Below are 26,206 nucleotides of genomic sequence, written 5' to 3'. Positions count from 1 at the left end.
TAACACATCCAAACTGGTCTAGGCATATTGTACACAGCCTTATCTGCTTTATTCAACCTGTCTTTTATGGCCCCATCATTTTGTTGTCTTTAGAGTGGCTTAGCTCTCGTATATTGATGCGATCTGCTCATTGGTCCTCTGCGTAGATACGGTCTTCGTGCGCTCTTTATTAAACATTGAACTAACTTACTAAATGAATGATAATTTAAGGCATCGAACAACAACAAAGTAAATTTTCGTCAAACACCTTTTTATACAACGACAGTGCCTTCTGAACGCTTTGGTTACAACGGACATCGCTGGAGGTGTCGCCGCCTTCTCCGAGCTCGCCTCCGTCGTGGTGTACTACGTCGTCCCGAGTAAGTCATTCCGACTCCTTGTGCCTCATCAAATCGTAGCAGATGTTTTACTACCAACGGGTTTTCAGGTTCCTTCGTAAATGGCGCTATCATCGTTGCAGTAAGGTAAAAAATAAATTCCGGGGTTTTACGAGCCAAAACGATGATTTGAGTATGAGGCACGCCGTAGTGGGGGACTCCGGCCATTTCGACCACCTAGAAATCTTTAACGTGCGCCCACTGCACCGGAAATGGGCAATTCTCCATATCGCCCCCATCAAAATGCTGCCGCCGTGGCCGGAATTTGATCCCTCGACCTCCTGCTTAGCAGCGCAACACCACAGCCGCTAAGCCACCACTGTGGGTCTGAAGCAAGCTGTCTGAATCTTAGGTTCCAGGAGCACATAATGCAAAATGGTTCCTAGTTCTCACGACTATTATAACACGGAATAACACGGGAGGTTGAGTACCTTTTTAATACAACGCCACAATTTTTTTCTAACGTTCATTCATGTTTCTGGTGCATACTTCATGTCTCTCCATTATGTAATATCCCGGCTACAGTAATGCCCGTATCCATGTATTCTAATAACTAAATCAATCGAACTCTGGCTGAACCGTTTTGCTCACGGGTATGACGTCGTATTTTAGACATCCAACTGCGTTGACTGCATTGTGAAGCAATTGTCATGAAAAAACAAATAGCGCTTGTGTACTTAGATCTGGGCACACCCTTTCTATAAGACACGTCATCGACATCATTTGGAACTCGCCTGACATCCAGCGTGCTTATAGCTCGTGTTTGGGACATTGAACCCAATTTTTTCATTATGTTGTCTGTTATAATAGAAAAGTGGCTATCTGTATCTATTTACGGGCCTAATGCTACTTCTAAAATAAATTTGGAGCATTTTCGTTTATACGGGGAACGTTTGCGAGCGCTGCAATCACGGCACGCAAGCGGGCACGTCCCGGTATTTTATGCATTTCGCCGGCATCTGCAGTAAGCGTAAAAATACTATTGCTTAATAGATCGAAAATTATAAACTCTTTATTGAAACGTTTTGGAAACCGCTCTACAACTTTCTAACCGGAATTTTTTGCCTAACTTCGTTACTTCAGAAGTTGGTTAAATAATCTTCACTAGTCATGAAATTAAGCAGAATACAAAAAATAGTGTGACTTACTACATACAATATCCAGCAAAATGAACTTGGTCGCGTCGTCTTGAACCGGAATATTTTTAAACTCTGGCTAAAGTTAGCTGGGATACCCTGTAATCGTATAATTCACTCAGTAACCGAAATGAGGCCAAGCTGGATTCACTCGAAATCAGAATCAATTACAGTCACGGGCAGCAGCGCTTATGCTCAGACTCGGACTAAAAGAGAAGAAGAATAAAAGGAGGGGAAGGTGGATGCAGTTTCGCCGGAAAGACGAAGCTGCATTAGCGATAGAGAACTATAAGACAATTAAACGATGAGAGATTCTTACCATTTGGGTACACAAAGACGCTTGGTTGCGCTATTTGTAAAACTCCGTAGTCTATGTAGTGCATTTTCCCTATAAATTTTTATTCGGCATATGCTGGGGCATTAGCTGCTCAATAACGCAATCCACGCTGTTCCTACTTGCTCTCATGTCCTTTCGCGCTTTTGAGATGTCGCGGTGTCTCATTTGTTTGTTGATGTTTTGTTAGCATGGTCGTTTATTTTTGCGCGTGGTAATTTATTACTCCATAATCATTTATTCTGCCACCGAGAAATAAATGAAACCAGTGGTATAAGGCGTGCCCTGAAAAGTAATTAAACTATTGCGTTGCGGAGTTAGATTGGTTTACGCTAATAATCCTAGCCATAAGTTGTGTTCAGAAATTGTTATATATTGTGTCATTTTATCTTATGTCTTAGCTTCGCAACTGACCTTTCGTCAGGCAAAGATTTCTTGATTGTACCTTTGGGTATTAAAACTTTGACAAGGCGTTAGATGGCTTTTTCATTGATGAGTATTTGAGCCACTTAATAAGCACAAAACACATATAGCCCCCTTTCACCTTTAACTGAATTCGCTTGTCACATGGCTCATCCGAGAGACGCAGTCTCTTGGTGGTGTGAGGGCACTGAGGATGTGAAAATGAACTGTCTCCTACTGTGAAGTCTTGTAAATACTCGCGTAAAGCCGTCACTTCAGTGAGCAAACTATTCAATTCTTCGAGGTGCCATGAAATTTCTTCCAACTGTTTATAAATAGATATATATTGTTTCGGACGGACGGACGGACGGACGGACGGACGGACGGACTGGCTGGCTGGCTGGCTGGCTGGCTGGCTGGCTGGCTGGCTGGCTGGCTGGCTGGCTGGCTGGCTGGCTGGCTGGCTGGCTGGCTGGCTGGCTGGCTGGCTGGCTGGCTGGCTGGCTGGCTGGCTGGCTGGCTGGCTGGCTGGCTGGCTGGCTGGCTGGCTGGCTGGCTGGCTGGCTGGCTGGCTGGCTGGCTGGCTGGCTGGCTGGCTGGCTGGCTGGCTGGCTGGCTGGCTGGCTGGCTGGCTGGCTGGCTGGCTGGCTGGCTGGCTGGCTGGCTGGCTGGCTGGCTGGCTGGCTGGCTGGCTGGCTGGCTGGCTGGCTGGCTGGCTGGCTGGCTGGCTGGCTGGCTGGCTGGCTGGCTGGCTGGCTGGCTGGCTGGCTGGCTGGCTGGCTGGCTGGCTGGCTGGCTGGCTGGCTGGCTGGCTGGCTGGCTGGCTGGCTGGCTGGCTGGCTGGCTGGCTGGCTGGCTGGCTGGCTGGCTGGCTGGCTGGCTGGCTGGCTGGCTGGCTGGCTGGCTGGCTGGCTGGCTGGCTGGCTGGCTGGCTGGCTGGCTGGCTGGCTGGCTGGCTGGCTGGCTGGCTGGCTGGCTGGCTGGCTGGCTGGCTGGCTGGCTGGCTGGCTGGCTGGCTGGCTGGCTGGCTGGCTGGCTGGCTGGCTGGCTGGCTGGCTGGCTGGCTGGCTGGCTGGCTGGCTGGCTGGCTGGCTGGCTGGCTGGCTGGCTGGCTGGCTGGCTGGCTGGCTGGCTGGCTGGCTGGCTGGCTGGCTGGCTGGCTGGCTGGCTGGCTGGCTGGCTGGCTGGCTGGCTGGCTGGCTGGCTGGCTGGCTGGCTGGCTGGCTGGCTGGCTGGCTGGCTGGCTGGCTGGCTGGCTGGCTGGCTGGCTGGCTGGCTGGCTGGCTGGCTGGCTGGCTGGCTGGCTGGCTGGCTGGCTGGCTGGCTGGCTGGCTGGCTGGCTGGCTGGCTGGCTGGCTGGCTGGCTGGCTGGCTGGCTGGCTGGCTGGCTGGCTGGCTGGCTGGCTGGCTGGCTGGCTGGCTGGCTGGCTGGCTGGCTGGCTGGCTGGCTGGCTGGCTGGCTGGCTGGCTGGCTGGCTGGCTGGCTGGCTGGCTGGCTGGCTGGCTGGCTGGCTGGCTGGCTGGCTGGCTGGCTGGCTGGCTGGCTGGCTGGCTGGCTGGCTGGCTGGCTGGCTGGCTGGCTGGCTGGCTGGCTGGCTGGCTGGCTGGCTGGCTGGCTGGCTGGCTGGCTGGCTGGCTGGCTGGCTGGCTGGCTGGCTGGCTGGCTGGCTGGCTGGCTGGCTGGCTGGCTGGCTGGCTGGCTGGCTGGCTGGCTGGCTGGCTGGCTGGCTGGCTGGCTGGCTGGCTGGCTGGCTGGCTGGCTGGCTGGCTGGCTGGCTGGCTGGCTGGCTGGCTGGCTGGCTGGCTGGCTGGCTGGCTGGCTGGCTGGCTGGCTGGCTGGCTGGCTGGCTGGCTGGCTGGCTGGCTGGCTGGCTGGCTGGCTGGCTGGCTGGCTGGCTGGCTGGCTGGCTGGCTGGCTGGCTGGCTGGCTGGCTGGCTGGCTGGCTGGCTGGCTGGCTGGCTGGCTGGCTGGCTGGCTGGCTGGCTGGCTGGCTGGCTGGCTGGCTGGCTGGCTGGCTGGCTGGCTGGCTGGCTGGCTGGCTGGCTGGCTGGCTGGCTGGCTGGCTGGCTGGCTGGCTGGCTGGCTGGCTGGCTGGCTGGCTGGCTGGCTGGCTGGCTGGCTGGCTGGCTGGCTGGCTGGCTGGCTGGCTGGCTGGCTGGCTGGCTGGCTGGCTGGCTGGCTGGCTGGCTGGCTGGCTGGCTGGCTGGCTGGCTGGCTGGCTGGCTGGCTGGCTGGCTGGCTGGCTGGCTGGCTGGCTGGCTGGCTGGCTGGCTGGCTGGCTGGCTGGCTGGCTGGCTGGCTGGCTGGCTGGCTGGCTGGCTGGCTGGCTGGCTGGCTGGCTGGCTGGCTGGCTGGCTGGCTGGCTGGCTGGCTGGCTGGCTGGCTGGCTGGCTGGCTGGCTGGCTGGCTGGCTGGCTGGCTGGCTGGCTGGCTGGCTGGCTGGCTGGCTGGCTGGCTGGCTGGCTGGCTGGCTGGCTGGCTGGCTGGCTGGCTGGCTGGCTGGCTGGCTGGCTGGCTGGCTGGCTGGCTGGCTGGCTGGCTGGCTGGCTGGCTGGCTGGCTGGCTGGCTGGCTGGCTGGCTGGCTGGCTGGCTGGCTGGCTGGCTGGCTGGCTGGCTGGCTGGCTGGCTGGCTGGCTGGCTGGCTGGCTGGCTGGCTGGCTGGCTGGCTGGCTGGCTGGCTGGCTGGCTGGCTGGCTGGCTGGCTGGCTGGCTGGCTGGCTGGCTGGCTGGCTGGCTGGCTGGCTGGCTGGCTGGCTGGCTGGCTGGCTGGCTGGCTGGCTGGCTGGCTGGCTGGCTGGCTGGCTGGCTGGCTGGCTGGCTGGCTGGCTGGCTGGCTGGCTGGCTGGCTGGCTGGCTGGCTGGCTGGCTGGCTGGCTGGCTGGCTGGCTGGCTGGCTGGCTGGCTGGCTGGCTGGCTGGCTGGCTGGCTGGCTGGCTGGCTGGCTGGCTGGCTGGCTGGCTGGCTGGCTGGCTGGCTGGCTGGCTGGCTGGCTGGCTGGCTGGCTGGCTGGCTGGCTGGCTGGCTGGCTGGCTGGCTGGCTGGCTGGCTGGCTGGCTGGCTGGCTGGCTGGCTGGCTGGCTGGCTGGCTGGCTGGCTGGCTGGCTGGCTGGCTGGCTGGCTGGCTGGCTGGCTGGCTGGCTGGCTGGCTGGCTGGCTGGCTGGCTGGCTGGCTGGCTGGCTGGCTGGCTGGCTGGCTGGCTGGCTGGCTGGCTGGCTGGCTGGCTGGCTGGCTGGCTGGCTGGCTGGCTGGCTGGCTGGCTGGCTGGCTGGCTGGCTGGCTGGCTGGCTGGCTGGCTGGCTGGCTGGCTGGCTGGCTGGCTGGCTGGCTGGCTGGCTGGCTGGCTGGCTGGCTGGCTGGCTGGCTGGCTGGCTGGCTGGCTGGCTGGCTGGCTGGCTGGCTGGCTGGCTGGCTGGCTGGCTGGCTGGCTGGCTGGCTGGCTGGCTGGCTGGCTGGCTGGCTGGCTGGCTGGCTGGCTGGCTGGCTGGCTGGCTGGCTGGCTGGCTGGCTGGCTGGCTGGCTGGCTGGCTGGCTGGCTGGCTGGCTGGCTGGCTGGCTGGCTGGCTGGCTGGCTGGCTGGCTGGCTGGCTGGCTGGCTGGCTGGCTGGCTGGCTGGCTGGCTGGCTGGCTGGCTGGCTGGCTGGCTGGCTGGCTGGCTGGCTGGCTGGCTGGCTGGCTGGCTGGCTGGCTGGCTGGCTGGCTGGCTGGCTGGCTGGCTGGCTGGCTGGCTGGCTGGCTGGCTGGCTGGCTGGCTGGCTGGCTGGCTGGCTGGCTGGCTGGCTGGCTGGCTGGCTGGCTGGCTGGCTGGCTGGCTGGCTGGCTGGCTGGCTGGCTGGCTGGCTGGCTGGCTGGCTGGCTGGCTGGCTGGCTGGCTGGCTGGCTGGCTGGCTGGCTGGCTGGCTGGCTGGCTGGCTGGCTGGCTGGCTGGCTGGCTGGCTGGCTGGCTGGCTGGCTGGCTGGCTGGCTGGCTGGCTGGCTGGCTGGCTGGCTGGCTGGCTGGCTGGCTGGCTGGCTGGCTGGCTGGCTGGCTGGCTGGCTGGCTGGCTGGCTGGCTGGCTGGCTGGCTGGCTGGCTGGCTGGCTGGCTGGCTGGCTGGCTGGCTGGCTGGCTGGCTGGCTGGCTGGCTGGCTGGCTGGCTGGCTGGCTGGCTGGCTGGCTGGCTGGCTGGCTGGCTGGCTGGCTGGCTGGCTGGCTGGCTGGCTGGCTGGCTGGCTGGCTGGCTGGCTGGCTGGCTGGCTGGCTGGCTGGCTGGCTGGCTGGCTGGCTGGCTGGCTGGCTGGCTGGCTGGCTGGCTGGCTGGCTGGCTGGCTGGCTGGCTGGCTGGCTGGCTGGCTGGCTGGCTGGCTGGCTGGCTGGCTGGCTGGCTGGCTGGCTGGCTGGCTGGCTGGCTGGCTGGCTGGCTGGCTGGCTGGCTGGCTGGCTGGCTGGCTGGCTGGCTGGCTGGCTGGCTGGCTGGCTGGCTGGCTGGCTGGCTGGCTGGCTGGCTGGCTGGCTGGCTGGCTGGCTGGCTGGCTGGCTGGCTGGCTGGCTGGCTGGCTGGCTGGCTGGCTGGCTGGCTGGCTGGCTGGCTGGCTGGCTGGCTGGCTGGCTGGCTGGCTGGCTGGCTGGCTGGCTGGCTGGCTGGCTGGCTGGCTGGCTGGCTGGCTGGCTGGCTGGCTGGCTGGCTGGCTGGCTGGCTGGCTGGCTGGCTGGCTGGCTGGCTGGCTGGCTGGCTGGCTGGCTGGCTGGCTGGCTGGCTGGCTGGCTGGCTGGCTGGCTGGCTGGCTGGCTGGCTGGCTGGCTGGCTGGCTGGCTGGCTGGCTGGCTGGCTGGCTGGCTGGCTGGCTGGCTGGCTGGCTGGCTGGCTGGCTGGCTGGCTGGCTGGCTGGCTGGCTGGCTGGCTGGCTGGCTGGCTGGCTGGCTGGCTGGCTGGCTGGCTGGCTGGCTGGCTGGCTGGCTGGCTGGCTGGCTGGCTGGCTGGCTGGCTGGCTGGCTGGCTGGCTGGCTGGCTGGCTGGCTGGCTGGCTGGCTGGCTGGCTGGCTGGCTGGCTGGCTGGCTGGCTGGCTGGCTGGCTGGCTGGCTGGCTGGCTGGCTGGCTGGCTGGCTGGCTGGCTGGCTGGCTGGCTGGCTGGCTGGCTGGCTGGCTGGCTGGCTGGCTGGCTGGCTGGCTGGCTGGCTGGCTGGCTGGCTGGCTGGCTGGCTGGCTGGCTGGCTGGCTGGCTGGCTGGCTGGCTGGCTGGCTGGCTGGCTGGCTGGCTGGCTGGCTGGCTGGCTGGCTGGCTGGCTGGCTGGCTGGCTGGCTGGCTGGCTGGCTGGCTGGCTGGCTGGCTGGCTGGCTGGCTGGCTGGCTGGCTGGCTGGCTGGCTGGCTGGCTGAGCCCCGCCCCGCCCCGCCCCGCCCCGCCCCCCGGGAGGATGAAAACTTTGCGCCTATGTCATCATCATCACCATCAACCTACTTTATGTCCCTGACCCTGACCCTGTCTTGCGCCAACTGATTCCGACAAGCACCTGCGAATGTCCTAATTTTGTCACTCCACGTAGTCTTCTGCCGACCTTGACTGCGCTTCCCTTCTCTTGGCACCCATTCTGTAACCCTAATGGTCCACCGATCATCTAACTTACACAATTCATGGCCTGCCCAGCTCCATTTCTTTCTCTTAATGTCAATTAGAATATCGGCTATCCCCGTTCGCTCTCTGATCCACACGGCTATCTTCCTGTCTCTTAACGTTACGCCTAACATTCTTCGCTCCATCGCTCTTTGCGCGAGCCTTAACTTGCCCTCGAGCTTCTTTGTCAATCTCCAAATTTCTGCCCCATATGTCAGCCCCGGTAGAATGCATTGATTGTACACCTTTATTTTCAATGATAGTGGTAAGCTCCCAGTTAGGATCTGGCCATGTCTGTCATATCCACTTCAACCCATTCTTTGTTCTTCTGTAGATCTGTAAATTTCCTTCTCATAATCACGGTCCCCTGCGAGCAATCTACCTAGGTAAACGTACTATTCCACAGACTCTAGATGCTGTCTGGCCATCCTGAACTTTTGTTCCCTAGTCAAGCTACTGAGCATTATCTTTGTCTTCTGCATATTAATATAACCACGTACTATTACCTTTTGCTGTTGCTCGACTCTCGGGCGCCTTGGTAGTTTTGTAGTGCTTCTTGCTGTATGTTTTGTTTTCCACGAATTGTTCGTACAATTTTACTGTTCACAATATCCATCATTTTGCTTACAGCTAAAATACCTTCATCACCCCATTTCCTCTGTGTACAACACTAATTTGAGCCAGCGTACAATTTTTATAGCATTTTCTCATTAAACTTTTTCTCGCAAGTATGACATTACACTTTCTATATCGTTAGAAATGAACTCCTACATTATGTACTAAAAGTGCTGTATTCTGGCCCAAGAGATCATGAGGACCATTCATAGTTGGGCGAGAATATTTCCTTACTTATCATCTCTTTTATTATTTTATATTCGCGACACTTGATTCGGAAGTGTAAGACCTGTAAGAATTAGTTTATATCTCGCATAGGCAGCCTCAGTAGGCCAGCATGCAAAGCCTATTCTTGATACACTAGACTTTTTATGACAAAGCTTCCTCTCTCTGCGTAACCTAACACATCTCACAAGAAATGGCTGTATGGTCATAACTGCATAACAAAGATCAACACGTAGGTTTTTCTAGAACCTTACATAAACACGCCCTATGTACAACATCTGAGCAAAGGAAAATACAAATTGTTCTAAAGCGGTTTACAGATTTTTCAAATGTCATGGACTGAAAATGTTATAGAGCGGCAAGTTCAACGTCTCCAACATTTATTCGCGCCGGTTAATAACGTTTGAGACCGTCAACATCTTTGTGAACGTAGCTACACAATAAATGACAGTCAGCCAACATTAAACTGCTCGGCTGCAAGATGACTATGCAACCACAGTCAACCAAGGGCGTTTCTTGCCGATCTGCGTTAAGTTTCCTCTCCAGCCAATGCGTACCATAGAGCATATTCAGCGTGGACGTGTTAGAACTTAGCCTTTGCGTGCTTCATGATCAGTGGTACTTTTTGGAGGCTTTCTTTTAGAGATGTTACATAAACGCGGCTTCACAATTACGATGTGTCGCTCATTGTTCGAATGCTAATCGCATTACCATCGACAGTCATTGTGCGATGAGTTCTGCTCTAATTTTTTACCTCATACGTTTCATTTTCTGCTGTCATCTGACCTATAACTTGTGGCTTTCTATGAACAGCGATAAGTGTGGTGAACGTGGAAGAAAAGTAATGTATCTTTATTCAAAGTACTTATCTTCTTCATATCTGTGCAGACTGTCTGGCATCTTATTGCCTGTGAAGAAAAGTGTAATTTTTAACCGTGAGCACCGACCAACAACCACTCTGCAGAGCAATGGGCCAATTCCTTGCACGAGGACATGGTTAACCGCCTGACGCCTCTGTGTTCTACTGTCAACAAAACCGGCTGCGCAGAACTTCTCTCAGGGAACGAGACATGCAAGGAACCGATCTACATCAGCCTGCCCGACACCCTGAACGTCTCAAAGGTGCCTGCAAATTTAAATTGCCACGTGCAGTTTGAAAGCGACAGCTTTAAGTGTCCCGTTGCGCAGAAAGTCTGGCGTTGTCGGCGTTCGTTCGTTGACCGTGTGTTGGCCGAGCGCTTGACGTGAGGGAAAACTTCCGACGCAAGTAAAGAATTATTAAAATTTTATAGCAGGTCAGAGAATGACCGCTTTGACCCCAAATTTCTCAGGGAGGCTCTTGTAACCAAGGGAAAGTAATTGAACTAAAAAAATTGCAGTTTAGGTGTAAATCGAGCCCAGGACCTTCGGAACGCGAAACCACCACGAAGAGCGGCTTGTTGATTCAAGCGTGTTAGAGGGGTCATAGTGAATGCTTTGTGGTCTTTGATTTATTAACGCGTCTCAGAGAAATGTACTGTTGCGAGCATGCTAATTACGAGTATGGTAATTAATAATAGAATAATTAAACTGAAAAAAATTATGGGGTTTTACGTGCCAAAACCACTTCCTGATTATGAGGCACGCCGTAGTGGAGGACTCCGGAAATTTCGACCACCTGGGGTTCTTTAACGTGCACCTAAATCTAAGTACACGGGTGTTTTCGCATTTCGCCGCCATCGAAATGCGGCCGCCGTGGCCGGGTTTCGATCCCGCGACCTTGTGCTCAGCAGCCTAACATCATAGCCACTGAGCAACCACGGTGGGTATAATTAAACTGACGTCAGTACGATTGTTGGGGTCGTTCCCTGTACTTAAACAAATGAATGGTGCGGATGTGTGAGGTATCGAGGATCAGGTTGTGTTCCGACTTGGTAACGTGTATTAGAATAACGTACTGACGCATAGATAGTAATCGTGAGCATGCTAATTGGAAAGAGGTAATTAGATTGAAGTAAAGGTAAGTGATGGTTCACTGAACCTCAACGACTTGATGCATGTGTATGTGCGATGTATCGATGAGAAGGTTGCATTTCGTGTATCTGGTATAGTTAATGAGTGTTTATGGTAATTAGTATAATAATTACATGTTCTGTGTGAGTGTTTGGATGCTTCATTGAATATAAATTTATGTGAATGTGAATACAGAGAAGCGTGTCACATGATTCAGTATGAATGGGTGTAGCCGTAATTAGGGATTTATTTTCAATTGGTCATTAGTGATTTATAATCGATAGCGATTGGTGATTCTGGATCCATTATGTGTGATTAAATGCACTCTCCAAGCGGTGTTGTAATTCTAGGGAAACTTAATGTATGAGCCGAGACCCTCAAAGTCGACTGTCAGATTGTCAGGCAATACAAATGCTCTCGCGTTCAACTCTTGAAGACTAAACTTAACCGTCTCCCAAGTTTTTGTCAGCGGTCTTAGTCTTTTGGATGCGGTATTCTTAGGCGCTCAGTTTTTTTTTTTCGGCGCGGTTCTAATCGCATAACAGGACGTGTGTCCTCAAGCTTGAACTTTGCGAACCTGTGCAGTCAGCACTCGTGCTGGTATATGACGAAAACTCGGAGTAGAGACTTGACGCTATGAACATGTTTTACTGCTCGCATTCACCTAAGCTATGTAAACCAGGTGCAAATATTTTTTGCAATTTTTTTTCATAATTGAACCGTGCAAATGATCTCCTAATGTAAATTACAATAATTTGTTCAACCTCCGAGACAAAGTGTAAAAGTGACGTGGTATTTTTGGCCGTAAACTTAGCGTTGCGCAAACGGGTGCGATATGCCTATACACGCTGTATGCTTAAGTTCAGAGGATAAAAGAAAAAGATACAGGAATGTGAGGAAGAAGGACGAATGTGGCTGCATACTTATGCACTGATTTACAAGGGTCCTTGCTTTCTAATCTCAAATATATAAATCATTTTATACACGACGCGCCGTTTCTGTAAATAACTAGACACCTCTTCTTTTGTTTCAGTGCATCAATGAGTCGTTTATGATTTGCGAAAATGGGAGCCTCACATCTGTGAGTACTTCCTATAAAAATATTTGCATTTTAAAATTAACGTTCAGTCGTTTAGTGAAACGTGAATTCGTGCTGTCACGAGTATTTTCCTCGCATGCACTATGAAATAAAGTATCGAATTCAACATAATTTCTTACACACTTCTGAACAAGGTTATTGAATGTCTTACGCTCACCTATGCACATTTCAATAAGTGTCTGAGAGGCTAGACCCTATAAAATTTGTTATCTCACGCGAACAGAATCGTGCTCATTGCAACACGTGGCCAGTGCATACAGTAACTCAAAAATTTCATTGGCCAAACAAATGTCTTCCGTTAACGCACATCCAGCAGGAGCAAATTTTCTAGCTTTTGTCGCTCAATGCAATGCGCAATCCCTACCTATTTTTCACTAATCTACTAATGCGGAAGTCAGATATGACCCAAACAACTGCGTGCAACTGGATTATAATTACTAAAGGCTGCCTGATCATTAAGCAACGCTGCATAAAGCCACGAAATGTCATTCGGGCGTCGAGGACATCATATCTAGCGCGTTACATGGTTTTCAGGATGTCAAAATTTGCGCTGCGATAAGTACTTAGCTGAACAATATGACTAGCCATTCGTTCGCCGCGTACCAAGCAGTGTTTATATGTGTTTCCAGGGGAAACACATATAAGTTTCATATCGCGGCTATTCAGCACTTACAATACCAAGCAACATGCATTATCACTAACAGTGCGTTTTTCACGAGTGCTACTCTACTACTTGGTGAAAATGGCATCCTTGTTGTAACGAACTTGTTCAACTATCACCTAATAATGTCTTCTAAATTACTAACTCAACAGCTCTCATACCAATTCATTGATTTCAGGCACCTCATCAATAACGATAATACCAGGTTTGCACGTAACTCCAATTTTCTACTACCTATGGTTCATATTCTAGCTATGGAAAAATGACATCATCATTCGCTGCTCTAAAACTGTGGAATGGTTTACCCGTCAGCATTAAGTCATCATCCTTTCATGCATTTACTCATGCCCTTAAGCTGTTTTATATGTGTAACTAAGTATACGTCATTCATTACACTACACTTGCCATTTGTATGTATTAAAAGTCTTTTTCATGCACCATAGGCTTGTATACATTCTATTTGTTTTTGTTAATTGTATTTGCTATGTTGTATTTTCGCGATTGTGTTTGTTTCTCTTAGTTAACTTGCTCCTATTTAGTACATCTCTACGTTGTTATTATTAGCCCAGGGTCCCGTTGCAGTCTCTGACTTGGGGACCCTTGTCTCTATATTGTCTCTTACCAATTCATTGCATTTAAAGAATAATAAGCTGAAACCGAAACTTAACATCGGAGTAAAGTCTGCAAGAAAAATTCGAATTGATATTTAATATTCCGTGCCCATAAAACACAATACAGAAGTGTCCCTCCTCCACTGTCTGATTACCCAATGCCCTGCCGACGCTGTGAAACTCTAAGTATTTGAATACGTACCTAGTGACGAAATGCCCAGCGTGAACTGTGTGCAGCTTTCCCGAAATGTAACCACGACTTTCCTTAGCTGTTTTTATGGACTCTATAAGTGGGCGCCATAGTGTCGATTCAAGTTGTTAATATAGGACGAATAGGCAAGAACGAATAAGGCAACACGCATATGATGCAACAAGAGAATCAGCACAAGGTTCGCACATTATGGTTTTAGAAGATGGATGCATCACTCAAGCATCAGTAGCTATATAACAATTCTATTATAATATGTAAGCATCACTGTTTGATACGCCACCCACTGTTGTCGCTTGTTGCCATGTGCGTTTCTTTTTATTCCGATCTCTTGGTTTTGACAACGTTGCCTTTACCTGTATCCGTCCGACATAAGTGTTTGTTATTCAAATGGAAAAATATAGTTTTGAGTATAAAGCGCATTTCTTCCCTCCTTCTGTGTGCTTGACGACACGTTGCCTAAGTTAACTATTGGTTCGCGCAGTCGTCACAGTCGTTTTCACTAGCGATTAAAGGCCAACTGCAAAGAAATTTCGGGACGCGAGAAAAACCGTATTTGTTATTCTGTAGACGTAGAGGAGCCTTCGCGCAACATTTTACGTTTGAAATACGGGTGCGAACAGTACAAGGTGTCGCAATTCTGCCCGAAAGGCGAAATAATAATTGCAATACAGCTATTCGAAGTAAGCATAGTTATTCCATTAGCTCTATAAACTTGTAAACATAAGCATATTAACCAAATTAACAAGCATAGTGCCACACGCGCGTAAGCAAACATGAACACATATCGCTCGATGACCGCACAAATTCGCTGTCAGAACGCTGGAGTGAGGGATCGCAGCAGCAGCAGCGAATTGATCTGCGTGCTGCGTCTCGCATCAACGCAAGCTAAGCCGCGAGAACACACTGCACGGCGGACAGTGTACCCGTCGCAGATGGCTTTCATGATGCAGCGGTCCGGGCAGGCCCGCACGGGCGCCCGGGCCGCCCACAGTAGAACGTGTCTCCCTCCCTTACCCCCTTAGCCATGCGCGCGACGGAACACGGCGCGCTTCTTCTCTGCTTTTCTTCCTTGTGTGCGCAAGATTGAGCCGCGATCGCCGGCTCACCCTCGCACGCTTTCACTCGCACATACAGCGTTCGGGGGAGCGGCGACGATTTTATCGCCCGTGAACTTTATACGGAACCTCACGGCTACGGCGACGGCTATGGCAGAAATGAGCTTGCAGTGTTCATATAATTGCTATCGCAATAAAATCTCGCAAAAACAGGTGTTTGGACACCTTAACTAGAAAAAAACGCCGCCGTTGCGGCTTACCGGAAGTGACGTATTACCTAGAAGGTAGGGCTCCTCGGTATGACGTCCGAGACTGGGCAGCACCCGCCGGTGCCGTCGGCGTGCGGAAAAATCTCGGAAGCGACGTCCTCAGACTTACGCCATAGGCGCTACCCCCACAAGGTGCATGTGCCATCTGCTTAGGTGCTGCTTAGAGGCTCCTAAGAAAATTATATACAATTACAAGAACATGGCTTTTCCAAGATAGCTTCAGTGGTAGATACTACTCCTAAAGTATTGGCACAACCATTCCAGCGTAAACAGGAATACGTAAATAATATTAATTGTTGAACGCACTAAATGCGTCCGCTTATCCTTCGAATGAATTTTCATATCGTTTGCGTCTGCATTTTCCAGGACAGTCAAGTCCAGAGCGTCATAAATGCAACGGCGGTAAGCAGTCCACCACACTGTTATTTTTGAACGAAGCGACTTCAAGGCTACAAATTTTGCATGTGGCCGCAAGAAATCGTCAAGGCGCGGTGTGGTCGACCGTTAAAACTGAACACACTGGGGCGGCTCATCGCCAAGCATTCCTTCAGTGCAATGAATGCGCCTTAATTGTTTACTTTTACCAGTTTTGTTTCCTCCCTCGTTTCTTGTGTACGCTCAGTCTTTTAACGTATCGCAGCATTTTATTCACACCCACTGTCTTCTATACTGAGAAAAAAAACATGGCTCTGTAAGAAGCCAATCGTGTTACGTAGCGTAGTTATTCTCTATCAATGCAAAGACAACTGTTACTTCAAGACTTGAAAGCGTTCGTGTTTTCTAAAGTGCTTCGCTCGTTCACAGTATTTTCAAAATTGCTTCAATGAAGGCTGCTTAGCATGGCGTGGCTGTATGGTGTATGGTTGCGGCGGTACGGTGGTACATACAGGGGAACTGTGCTGGGATGCTGAACTGTGGTTCGTAATTCAGACTCAGTATAACTATTTTAAGGCGCCAAAAAACAACACACAGCACACAACAGAGGACAACGAAACGGAGCGCTCTCTCCCATTGGCGTGCCCTCCTGTGTGTTGTGTGTTGTTCTTTGGCCCCTTAAAATAGTTATAATGAATCGATACAAAAATACCCAAAAAGGTGTTTTCCGAAACCATATTTCGGCCTCATTGTGTCACAAAGTGCCAGGGACGTATAGCTGGCCCGCGCTATACCGAGGCGTCGCACTAAGCTGGCTCAGCGGAACCGCATCGTCGTCCGTCTCTATCTCTGAGAATTGTTGTTGTATTCTCGTAATGCTATAGTAACGCCAGCTGTAAGAACCATACACAGCCTACCACACATGCTGTCTGTTCTTTCCACGCCTTTGCAGCAGTTAAGGTAGCAGACCGTTGTCGCAGTCGGTGCTGCATACTAAATTTATTATTTTCTATCCGTCCATCCGTATTCTGGAATATTTTGCAATGCCACATTTTATGCAGTAGAAATGTTCAGATCTATAAACATGTAACTAGAAAAATGGAATTACAAAATGTTTCGTTGTTCGGTGACCTTCTTCGTAGTCACTCGCCCTTTCGAAGCCTTTAGAGCTGCAAAGTGTGAAAAGAGAACCAGTGAATATGTGCAGCTGTGCAGTTTTATCTTCTGTGGGTCCCTGGACTCGTGTACGGCAATTTCAGTTCATGCTGTCTCACTGTATTCAATATTTTTTTGATAAATTCTATGATTGCACTTTTACTTGCAAAGTGGGACGGATCAGCCGATGCCCACCTAAAGCAGCCAACTTCTGCTGTTACGTCAAGTCAGTAATAAAAAATGGTGTTAACATATCTACTTACACTAGGTTAGAGCTCCTAAATGTTTGCCTACAGGAAAGCGCTCTCGCATGGTTAGATCTCAAGTAGTAAATTCACACATATGCATTTATGAAAAATATATGGTAGAGCCTTACAACTCTCGCGTAACATCTCAACAACCACGCAGTGCATTCTGGAGACGCTTTTGATTCTCCGGCCGGCCACCAGTCTTAACGCACTCGGCTGCTCCGCAGCGAAATTTCTTCGCAGCAACATTGCCGTTGCTTTCGTCGGAGACTTCCTCTATTCTGTGCTTGGTTGCAAACGTAAGTGTGTGTTTGACGCTTGCGCTTTCAGTTGTGGACTTGCAGGGTGATGTCCCAGCCCGAACATGCCACGCGGCGCCCGCGTCCCGTCACCAAATAACTGCGTATTATTCTCCCTAAATTTTGCTGTTTCGTCGACGACAAGATGACGAGCGAGCCAGGCAAGAAAATTACATAAGCTTCAGCATGAGCGGAGACGGCGGCTTAATAAAGCACGAGCACTATCATGTTACTTCGCACCGTTTTGTCATGTTTCAAGAAACGTTTCCTGACAAAGTTCCGTTGGAACGCGTGTGCTCAGTACGCTCAGAAGTGATTAATTTTGTTAAGGTATTTGTGCGTGTGACCGAACGTGAACTATGTTCGGTGAAAAATGCTAACATGCGTAACTGTTATTCCTATTTCAAAGGATTCTCTGTTTTCCCTTGAAGATTAACGAAGAAAGCAATTCAGAGGTTAAATAAGATCAAATATATCATATCCACAGGGCTTCAAGAAAGTTGATAAAGGCATCGCCAAGATCGTTCGAAGCCCGAATGAGTGAGTGAGTGAGTGAGTGAGTGAGTGAGTGAGTGAGTGAGTGAGTGAGTGAGTGAGTGAGTGAGTGAGTGAGTGAGTGAGTGAGTGAGTGAGTGAGTGAGTGAGTGAGTGAGTGAGTGAGTGAGTGAGTGAGTGAGCGAGCGAGCGAGTGAGTGAGTGAGTGAGTGAGTGAGTGAGTGAGTGAGTGAGTGAGTGAGTGAGTGAGTGAGTGAGTGAGTGAGTGAGTGAGTGAGTGAGACAACTTTATTTGGTCCACAATAGACGCGAGTAAACTCAACGTCGTGCGAAAAAAATTTTACGCCAGTAAATCTTCGGTCTACCATTTCCATTTTTCCTGAACAGCTTGTGCTGGTGGTGCAGGCAAAGTGTACGGCCATATTTTACGTCACTAGAAGTTGGTCAGTCTTGTTGACCTTTTTTTGTCGGTATCCTTTTGTGAAACGCCAGCGAACCTGTGACCATTTCCACAAAAAGATGTTGCGCTAGTATTATACGTAAGAGAAAATTTGAACCAATCCACACACTGGACATATTATTGACGGCGTTCGTAAGCGTTCTTTGCCGAGCGCAAAGGCTTGTTAACTAATACATCTGTGAATGTATCGTTTTTGAATACATCTGTGAATGAATTGTCACAAGAAAGCTGATAGCAAGCCAAATCATTCAATTCAAAAGTGTGCTGCGACAGTACAGACGTCAGGAAAATTGTCTAGATAGCACTCGCGCATTAGTGATGACTGATATAACATGCTACAAAAACAGCTGGATATTAACATGCACAGCTACATATACGAGAGGCCTTGTCTCCTATCTCCCTGCGGGTCGCCTAATGCTTTGGCTGTGAGGAGTGTATTCTAGGCAAGTGTGTTGACCTCTGTAGTAGTACAGGAACATAAGAGAATCACATAAGCATCAAAACAAAAATTATCATTGACGTCCATAGCACGTCTATAGAATGAACAACAAAAATAAATTACCATTCTAAAAAAAACAAAGTTCAAATCCAAGGTGAAGCCGAGGAAACAACAATAAAATTACAGCACCGAAGTGACACAATGCAATGTGACAACTAACGATCAGCAAGAACATATCCAGGTCAACGTGCTCAATCAGTACGTAGATCAACATATATAGATCGATATATTGCGCACCAATACTAAGGCGTAGAGCTTTTCTTGGACACTTTCATAAAATAAATATATGAAATGATATAAATGAAATATTTCATTAAAGTGCAATGGAAATAACGCATGCGAACGCTTTATGTTTCATAACGCAAGTGAATGTTCATGACGCCCAATATTTCTTTTCCAGATTCCTGAATAGTCCACATTGTCGAATCGTTTGCAACATATGGTGGATTTAAAAGCGAAAAAAATCTTCGATACTACTGAAAACCACGCTATTCTTAAGCATCTGTTAATGTTTTATATAAACAAGGCAAGTTTCTCAAGAGGAGAAAGAGAAATAGAGAAAAGTGTCTGTTTAACAAAAATGAAAAAATATGAAAGATTCAACGAATGCACAGCAGTAAAACCCAGTCGGCTTCGAAATATCCAAATAAATTTTCATCGAGAGCATTATGTTTCAGTCTCTGTTCTACTTATTGTGCTTATAAGTGCAAGCAATGACGTTGTCCACGCTCCACAAGTTCACGATTGCTGAATGAGTAGATGTGATGAGAAGGAACAGACCTGCGAAGCCTCTATTACCGTTCACAAAGCTGAAGTGCAACTAGCAAACCACCCGCAATAGCTACCATGGCAAACATGGAACTTTGGCACTGATAGTATGAATTCATTGTGAAAATATCCCTCAAGCAAGTCGCGAGAGCAGCAAGTCCTCTCCCACATTCTCTACATAGACGACTGCCCTTCCAGATAGTACAGCTATCCAGAGCACTCACACGCCACGTGTAACCTTCACTTTACCATCATCATGAGCAGCAGCAGCCGCCTGTTATTGTCCACTGCAATATGAAGGCATCTCCAAGCGATCTGCAATAACCTCTGTCTCGAGCTAGCTGATTCCAACTTGCGTATGTCAATTTCCTAATTTCATCACCCCACCTAGTTTCCTGTCACGGCGTCCTCAACAGCGGCTTCCTTCCCTTCGGCACCCATTCTCTAACTCTATAACATAGCGTCAACAAACTGACGCTATGTTCCACGACTACGAAAAAGCTTTTGAGAAAGTCTCTCACCGTCACTTATTACATAAACTTTCTGTCTTGAATTTAAACATGGATTTATTAAAATGGTTTGAAACATTCCTCCCTAAGCGCGAGGAATTCGTTACTATCAACGACCAGTCTTTCGTCTTTCTTTCCGTATCTTCAGGTGCACCTCAGGGGTATGTTCTTGGTCCACTTCTTTTTTTAATATACGTCAATGACTTACCCCTTCATGTAACTTGCAAAATTCGGATGTTTGCTGATGACTGCGTCATTTATCATACCATTAATAATGACACCGATCGAGATACTTTGCAACAAAACCTCAACCATGGGCAGTTTTGATGTGCTCGTCGGCTAATGACTCTTTATCCAAAGAAATGTAGACATATATCTTTTACCCGTAGTTGCAAACCCTTCTTGTCTTAAACAATAGCCAACAATCCCATTCAAACAGTAAAATCATTCAAGTACTTAGACGTCTTAATTTTCTCTGATTTTAACTGGGGCATGCATATCAACAGCACAGTATCATCGGCGAACAAAACACTCGGCTTTGAGGCGCCACTTGCGTCATGCCCCTCAGGATGTCACACTTGGGGCGTACGAATCACTTATCACTCCTAAAGTGGAACATGCTTCACCATTCTGGGACCCATATCAAAAATATCTTATTAACGCACTTGAACCCTTCCAAAATCGTGCAGCAAGATCCACTCATTCATCCTACTCATATGACGTAAACATATCACCCTTAAAACAGAAATCTGGGTTACAGTCGCTCTCGCACCGCCCTAAGATAGCCATCGTTGGTCTTTTTCATGTTTTTCTACAGTTCACTTAATTGTATGCCATACGTCATGTACGCGAAAAAATATCACAACGCACAGCTCATACGCTCCAAGTTTTAGAACTACGCTCACACACAACTACCGTCTCTGCTTCATTCTTCTCTCGAACAGCGCCAGATCGAAATAGCCTTGCCCACCATGTTGTATCTACAAATAATCCCCATATGTTCATTACTCATACTGCCTCTATATTGCCAAATTACTTACCCTTTCTTTTACAAATTCATCTAACGTGCGTGTTTGATTGTACCCAATGTATCTACCTTCTTTCAAATGTTCCACTAGGTATTAGAATGAATTGCCCATTGCCATTGTTTCTTCTGTTTTGCCAAAATAATTACTGTTTCTTATTATAATTCATAGTTTACTACGCGTATGTATTTGCTTACACAGGAAGTCTACTACTTTTCTAATGTCCCATTGGTTATTATGTTCAATTGTCGTTGCTGTACCCCACCCCTTATGTAACACCCCTAATAAAGGAGCCTTTAAGGAAATAATCTGACCTGACCTAATGCTGGACCGGTTATCTACTTTACACATTACATGCCCAGTCGAGCTCCACTTTTTTCTCTCAATGTAAGCTTAAATATCGGCTAACCCGGTTTGCTATCTGATCGACACCACTCTGTTTCTCTCATAAGTTACGCCTAGCATTTATCGTTCCATCGCTCTTTCCAGAATCCCTAAGTTGTTCTGGAGCTTTTTCATTAACCACCAAGTTTGTGCGCACTTGTGAGACAATGCAGCGGCCTCCAATGGGAGGGAATAAGAAAACACCGTTCCATTTTTAGCAATCAGAAGTTTTTTAAGGCGCTACGTGTAGTATTGTATTTCGTGATTGTTTCTTCGCAACCCCAGGTTCACTGTAATCACTGTAAGAAACAAATCTTTTTATTGCAAAAAAAATTTACGGGGACAAGAAGTCCACCGAAATGACTATTCATAATTTTTGGAATAGAGTCGGAAAGGATAGAGCACAATGTCTGGTACGTTTGGCGAGGAATGACCGAGTAACTTTGTCACACATTGGTCACCGTAGACGCGGGAATGGGTTACTGTCGCGCTGTCCGAAAAAGTTCAATGACGTCGACTTCGAACACTGCGTATGCGCCATGCGGTCTGTACTTGTGTCCAATGAGCTTCTTTGATGACAACTTGGATGACTGGGTCCTTGCCAGTAGTTGTGCGCCACTCTTCAAAGATTGTCTTTGACGCCAACTTGGGTAATTAGGTATCTGCCACTGGCTATCTGCCGCTCTACAACAAAAAAGAATACCCGCTAAAATTTATCTGATGCTGACCGGAATCGAAATCACGTGCCAAGGATTTCTCAAGAAGAGCAACCCGAGGTATTAGAAAGCTCCACCACAAATGCACTGGGGGTGCGCCACACCTCCTAAATAGCAGGTATGGGACGCTATAACATAAAACTATTCCAAACTTTTCTATTCCAATACTGCAATCAGCCTTCCACGATTAGTCAAAACTTTTTTGGACCACCCCCACTTAACGTGTCTGTCACGAGACGTTACGAAAACCGTGATAGCTCCCCATCTCATATGACGTGTACACACTGATTACGCATGATTTGGTTGAACAAAAGAAAAATAGTTATTTCTGATTCGACCCCTTCTCACCATTAGCCCTCGGCTATTGGTCAAAAGTTTTCGAGCTGCACCCACTTCAGCTGCCTGTCACGCCACGTCACAAAACCACAAAAACTCACGCGTCAAAGTGACGTGTACGCGATTAAAATGCATTAATATGCCGAACAAAACTGAAGTTTCTTCTGAATATCCTCAGGCTGCCCTGTTCTGAAAGGAATAGAAAATGACTGCCACCGATCGCTCAGCCACTGGCGACAAGCACCTGCCAGGGAGCATGGGTTTAATTGCGTATAATAAAGCTTCTTGCGTGGCTATGTAACCTCTTCGAGCACTTTCGGCACTTTCACGACCTCGTTCTGCCAACTCTTCTTTGCTGAGGATCCGTTTCAGCGTCATTCTTAAGCTTTCGTTACATGCCGCCGCGATTTTCGACGAGCCATCGCAAGCTAAGTAAGGCAAAGCGGACCAACCGCAGACGCTGGCACCCCCCTCTTGATCCGGTTATTAATTTTCAGTGCACTGACTCAGCCCCATCGAATCCCTCTCCACTTGAGCGTGCTCCTCGCCTCTTGTCAGCCAATTAGATAAGACAAGCAGCTCAGTGTAGGCAATGTTATTCGTTTTTAAAGCAAACAAAAGTGACCTCCTATAAACGAGGAGAGCGTTTGATTGGTCTGTTCAGACAACCCTGCGGGTGACCACCCGATCCTTGCATCGGCGGTTACGCAAGTTTGATGTCAGGAAATTGGAATAAAAACATATTGGAATAGTTTTCCGTTATAGGGCCTCTGTGCACTCTTCTTAACGACATAATGCTACTTGGACCTAAATTTCCACCGTCGAGTTCGGCTTGACAAAAGCGGTGACGTCAAAATCACTGCGGTTAAGTCGGGAGCATCCCCATTAAATTCTATGACAGTTGTGCAACGTGGCATGATGTCATGGATTGAAGCGCAGAGGCCTTATGCTATGTGGGAATCGCTGGAATGTGCCGCTTTTCAATGAACGCTTTTCGCGTCAAAGCTTCAGTGAGTTGCGCCATGAATGCACTGCGTGTGCGCCACTCTTCAATGAACCTATAGCCAACTTGGGCACTGAGTGTGCGGCACGGAATGTGGCAGTGAGTGTGCGACAAGTAAGCGAACAACTCACAGCGTTCGCGGAAACAGACGCTTCGTCAGTGCCACCAGATAGCGATGCGTGTCCAGGAAGGAGCGCGAGAAAGGAGACCGGTTTCCACGTCACGCATTTCTGCAAACCCTCCTAGAAGGGACATAACTTTTATTTGGGTTCCGGCCAATGAAGAAGTCTCAGGCAACGAAGCCGCTCAAGAAATCGCCTGAGCACTCTACCACCGGACAACATTAGAGCAGCCAGTTCCAGGGATCAAAGATAGCATCATCACGTACAGGGAAATTGTAGATCATTACAAAGCCGAAAGAAGAATCTTTCCGCCTCCACATCGGTCTCTCTCTCTGGAGGACGCTCGCATTTGGCGGCGCCTCCAGGGAAACAATTATACATCCCCTCATTGGATCTACTTAACTCAGGCGAGGGACTATAACGACGCTCTCTGCAAAATTTGTAAGCAAAAAGATACGCTAGACCATATAATATGGGAGTGTGCTGGCTCCCCAAGGGCGAAGGAAAACATTTACAGTAGAGAAACCTAGGAGGTCTTGCTCCAGAGCGCGGCTGAAGATGACCAGCGTCGAGCAATCCGCTTGGCCATTGAGGCCGTGAAATCTCACAGTCCTCAACGCGCGAGGACTGCTTCCTCCTGCCCCCCTACCTACGTGTAGATTAAGAGGCGGGCACCCCCAGCTCGGTGGAACAATAAAATTTTCAATCACTGAATCAATCAATCAATCAATCAATCAATCAATCAATCAGCGTTTGCAAGCACCGGTGTGCCATGCATTTCAATGGTTACGCGCAAGATGCGCGGCAGTGGCGCTAGATGGGTGCGAAATGAGAAAACACCCTTGTACTTAGATTTAGCTGCACGTTAAAGAACTCCAGGTGGTCTAAATTTCCGAAGTCCCCCACTACGGCGTGCGTCATAATCAGATAGCGGTTTTGCACATAGATCCTCATATACTAAATTAAATATTAAAATTAGGCTAGCACAAGCGGCGTACACAGTCGGTGTTCGTCCAAAACCTGACCTGCCGGTCAAGTGCGTTGGCTTTTATGCACAAGCCATTGAATGTTTCAGAGTAATCGCTGGTGCCCGCGTGTCTTCCAGGAAGTTCTACACCATTCGCGTCGCGCATACATGCAGATTACACAAGGTTCGGTGGCAACAGGCAGCGGATAGAACTATCGATAAGATTCTAGAAACTTCCGATACATACAGGCGTGTCCCGCGCTGAGTGGTAACAATTGTTAGACGGTGAAAAGCGCTCACCCGAAAAAGATAAGCAAGTTCACGTGTCAATGCCCCCCTCTAAAAAACCATGGTCCCGGTGCTATCAACATAACAGGAGAGCCAGACACAAAAGGACACTTATACAAAGTAAGACAGTCCAAGAAAAGAGAGTCCAAAGGTCCCCTGCGCAAAGCCTCAAAGTTCATTAGCGCTGGTAGAACGGCTTAAGTCGCACAACATGGACTATTTCAGGTCATGAACGGCGCCGCTGTGATAGCGAAATGCTGTCTGGGACGACCTCCTAGTCGAGTGCGCCAATGAGTCGGATGATCTTGTAGGGTCCGAAATAGTGGCGTAAGAGACTCTCGCTAAGTCCTCGTCGGCGTGTTGGGGTCCAAACGCAAATACGGTCGCCGGGCTGGTACTCGATGTAGCGTCGTCGAAGGTTGTATTGTCGGCTGTCCGCCTCTGCTGGTTCTTGATCCGCAGGAGGACGAGCTGTCCGGCTACTTCGGCCCGCTGGTGATAGGTAGCCACGTCAAGATTCCCTTCGTCGGTGACGTGCGGCAACATGGCGTCGAGAGTCGTTGCCGGGTTCCTGCCGTAAGCCAGCTTGAAGAGCGTTATCTGTGTTGTTTCTTGCAACGACATGTTGTAAGCCAAGGTTACATACGGCAGGACGGCATCCCAGGTCTTCTGTTCGACGTCGACGTACATAGCTAGCATGTCGGCAAGGGTCTTATTCAGGCGCTCCGTAAGACCATTCGTCTGTAGGTGGTAGGCAGTTGTCCTCCTGTGGCTTGTATGGGTGTATTGCAGAATGGCTTTGGTGAGCTCCGCTGTTAAGGCCGTTCCTCTGGCGGTGATGAGGACTTCTGCGGCGCCATGTCGCAGCAGGATGTTCTTGACGAAGAATTTCGCCACTTCGGCTGCGCTACGTATCGGCAGAGCTTTAGTTTCAGCGAAGCGGGTGAGGTAGTCCCTCGCCACGACGATTTACTTATTTCCGGAAGTTGACGTCGGAAAGGGTCGCAACAAATCCATCCCGATCTGCTGAAATGGTCGGCAAGGTGGCTCGATCGGCTGTAGAAATGTCGCTGGCCTCGTTAGCGGTGTCCTGCATCGTTGGCAGTAACGGCAAGTCTTGACGTAACGGGCGACGTCGGCGATCAGGCGCAGCCAGTAATAGTTCTCTTGTATTCTTGCAAGTGTACGGAAAAACCCTAAGTGCCCATCCATCTGATCGTCGTGTAGCACGTACAGGACTTCTCATCGGAGTGGTGCAGGCACAACCAGGAGGTAGTTCGCAAGGGCTGGGGAAACGTTATTCTCCAGGACGTCATTTCCCGAGAAGAACTAAGACAATCCGCACCTAAATATCCTCGGGACAAAGTCGATCTTCACTTGCACGTACTCAGCAAGGCTTCTTAGCTCGGTGTGCGCTCGCTGCTGCTCGGGAAAGTTTTCTGTCGTTATTGTTTCTAAAAAGGCATCGTCGTCTTGGTCATCCTTGGGCGGCGGTTCCACGGGAGTGCGAGAGAGGCAGTCGGCATCAGAGTGTTTTCGTCCGGACTTGTAAATTACAGTCATGTCATATTCTTGCAATCTGAGGCTCCACCGTGCCAGGCGTCCTGAAAGGTCATTTAAGGTCGCTAGCCAACACAAGGCGTGATGGTCGCTTACCAATTTGGACGGTCTTCCCGATAGGTAAGGGCGAATATTTGCTGTAGCCGATATGATGGCAAGGCATATTCCTTTTCGGTTGTAGAATATTTGCCTTCCACTTTTGACAGCGACAAGCTAGCGTAAGCTACCACCCGTTCAAGTCCATCTTTCCTCTGGACAAGGATGGGGCCGAGACCTAGGCTACGAGTTAGTGTGGATTTCCGTATCAGCGTCTTCGTCGAAGTGCGCAAGTACCGATGGCGACTGCATGCGTCGTTTCAGTTCTTAAAATGCATCGGCCAGCGGCGTTTACATCTTAAACTCGACTTCACATGTAGTTA

The 26,206-nt window shown here is 50.1% G+C and overlaps 1 protein-coding gene across 1 annotated transcript; it reads left to right on the top strand.

The window, feature by feature from the left end:
- Window positions 1-272: 272 nt before the first annotated feature.
- LOC142591484 (uncharacterized) lies at window positions 273-26,065 on the top strand. Its single transcript, XM_075703812.1, has 6 exons — window positions 273-359; window positions 9,645-9,802; window positions 11,706-11,753; window positions 14,945-14,980; window positions 24,690-24,761; window positions 25,994-26,065. Exons 2-6 carry the CDS (start codon window positions 9,674-9,676, stop codon window positions 26,063-26,065), a joined length of 357 nt encoding a protein of 118 aa, XP_075559927.1. The 5' UTR covers window positions 273-359; window positions 9,645-9,673.
- The last annotated feature ends 141 nt before the right edge of the window (window positions 26,066-26,206 follow it).

This window comes from Dermacentor variabilis, chromosome 8, assembly GCF_050947875.1.
Source record: "Dermacentor variabilis isolate Ectoservices chromosome 8, ASM5094787v1, whole genome shotgun sequence".
NCBI classification, from domain to species: Eukaryota; Metazoa; Arthropoda; class Arachnida; order Ixodida; family Ixodidae; genus Dermacentor; species Dermacentor variabilis.
The sequence above is the reverse complement of the archived record's forward strand: the minus strand, read 5'-3'. Positions and strand labels throughout refer to the sequence as shown.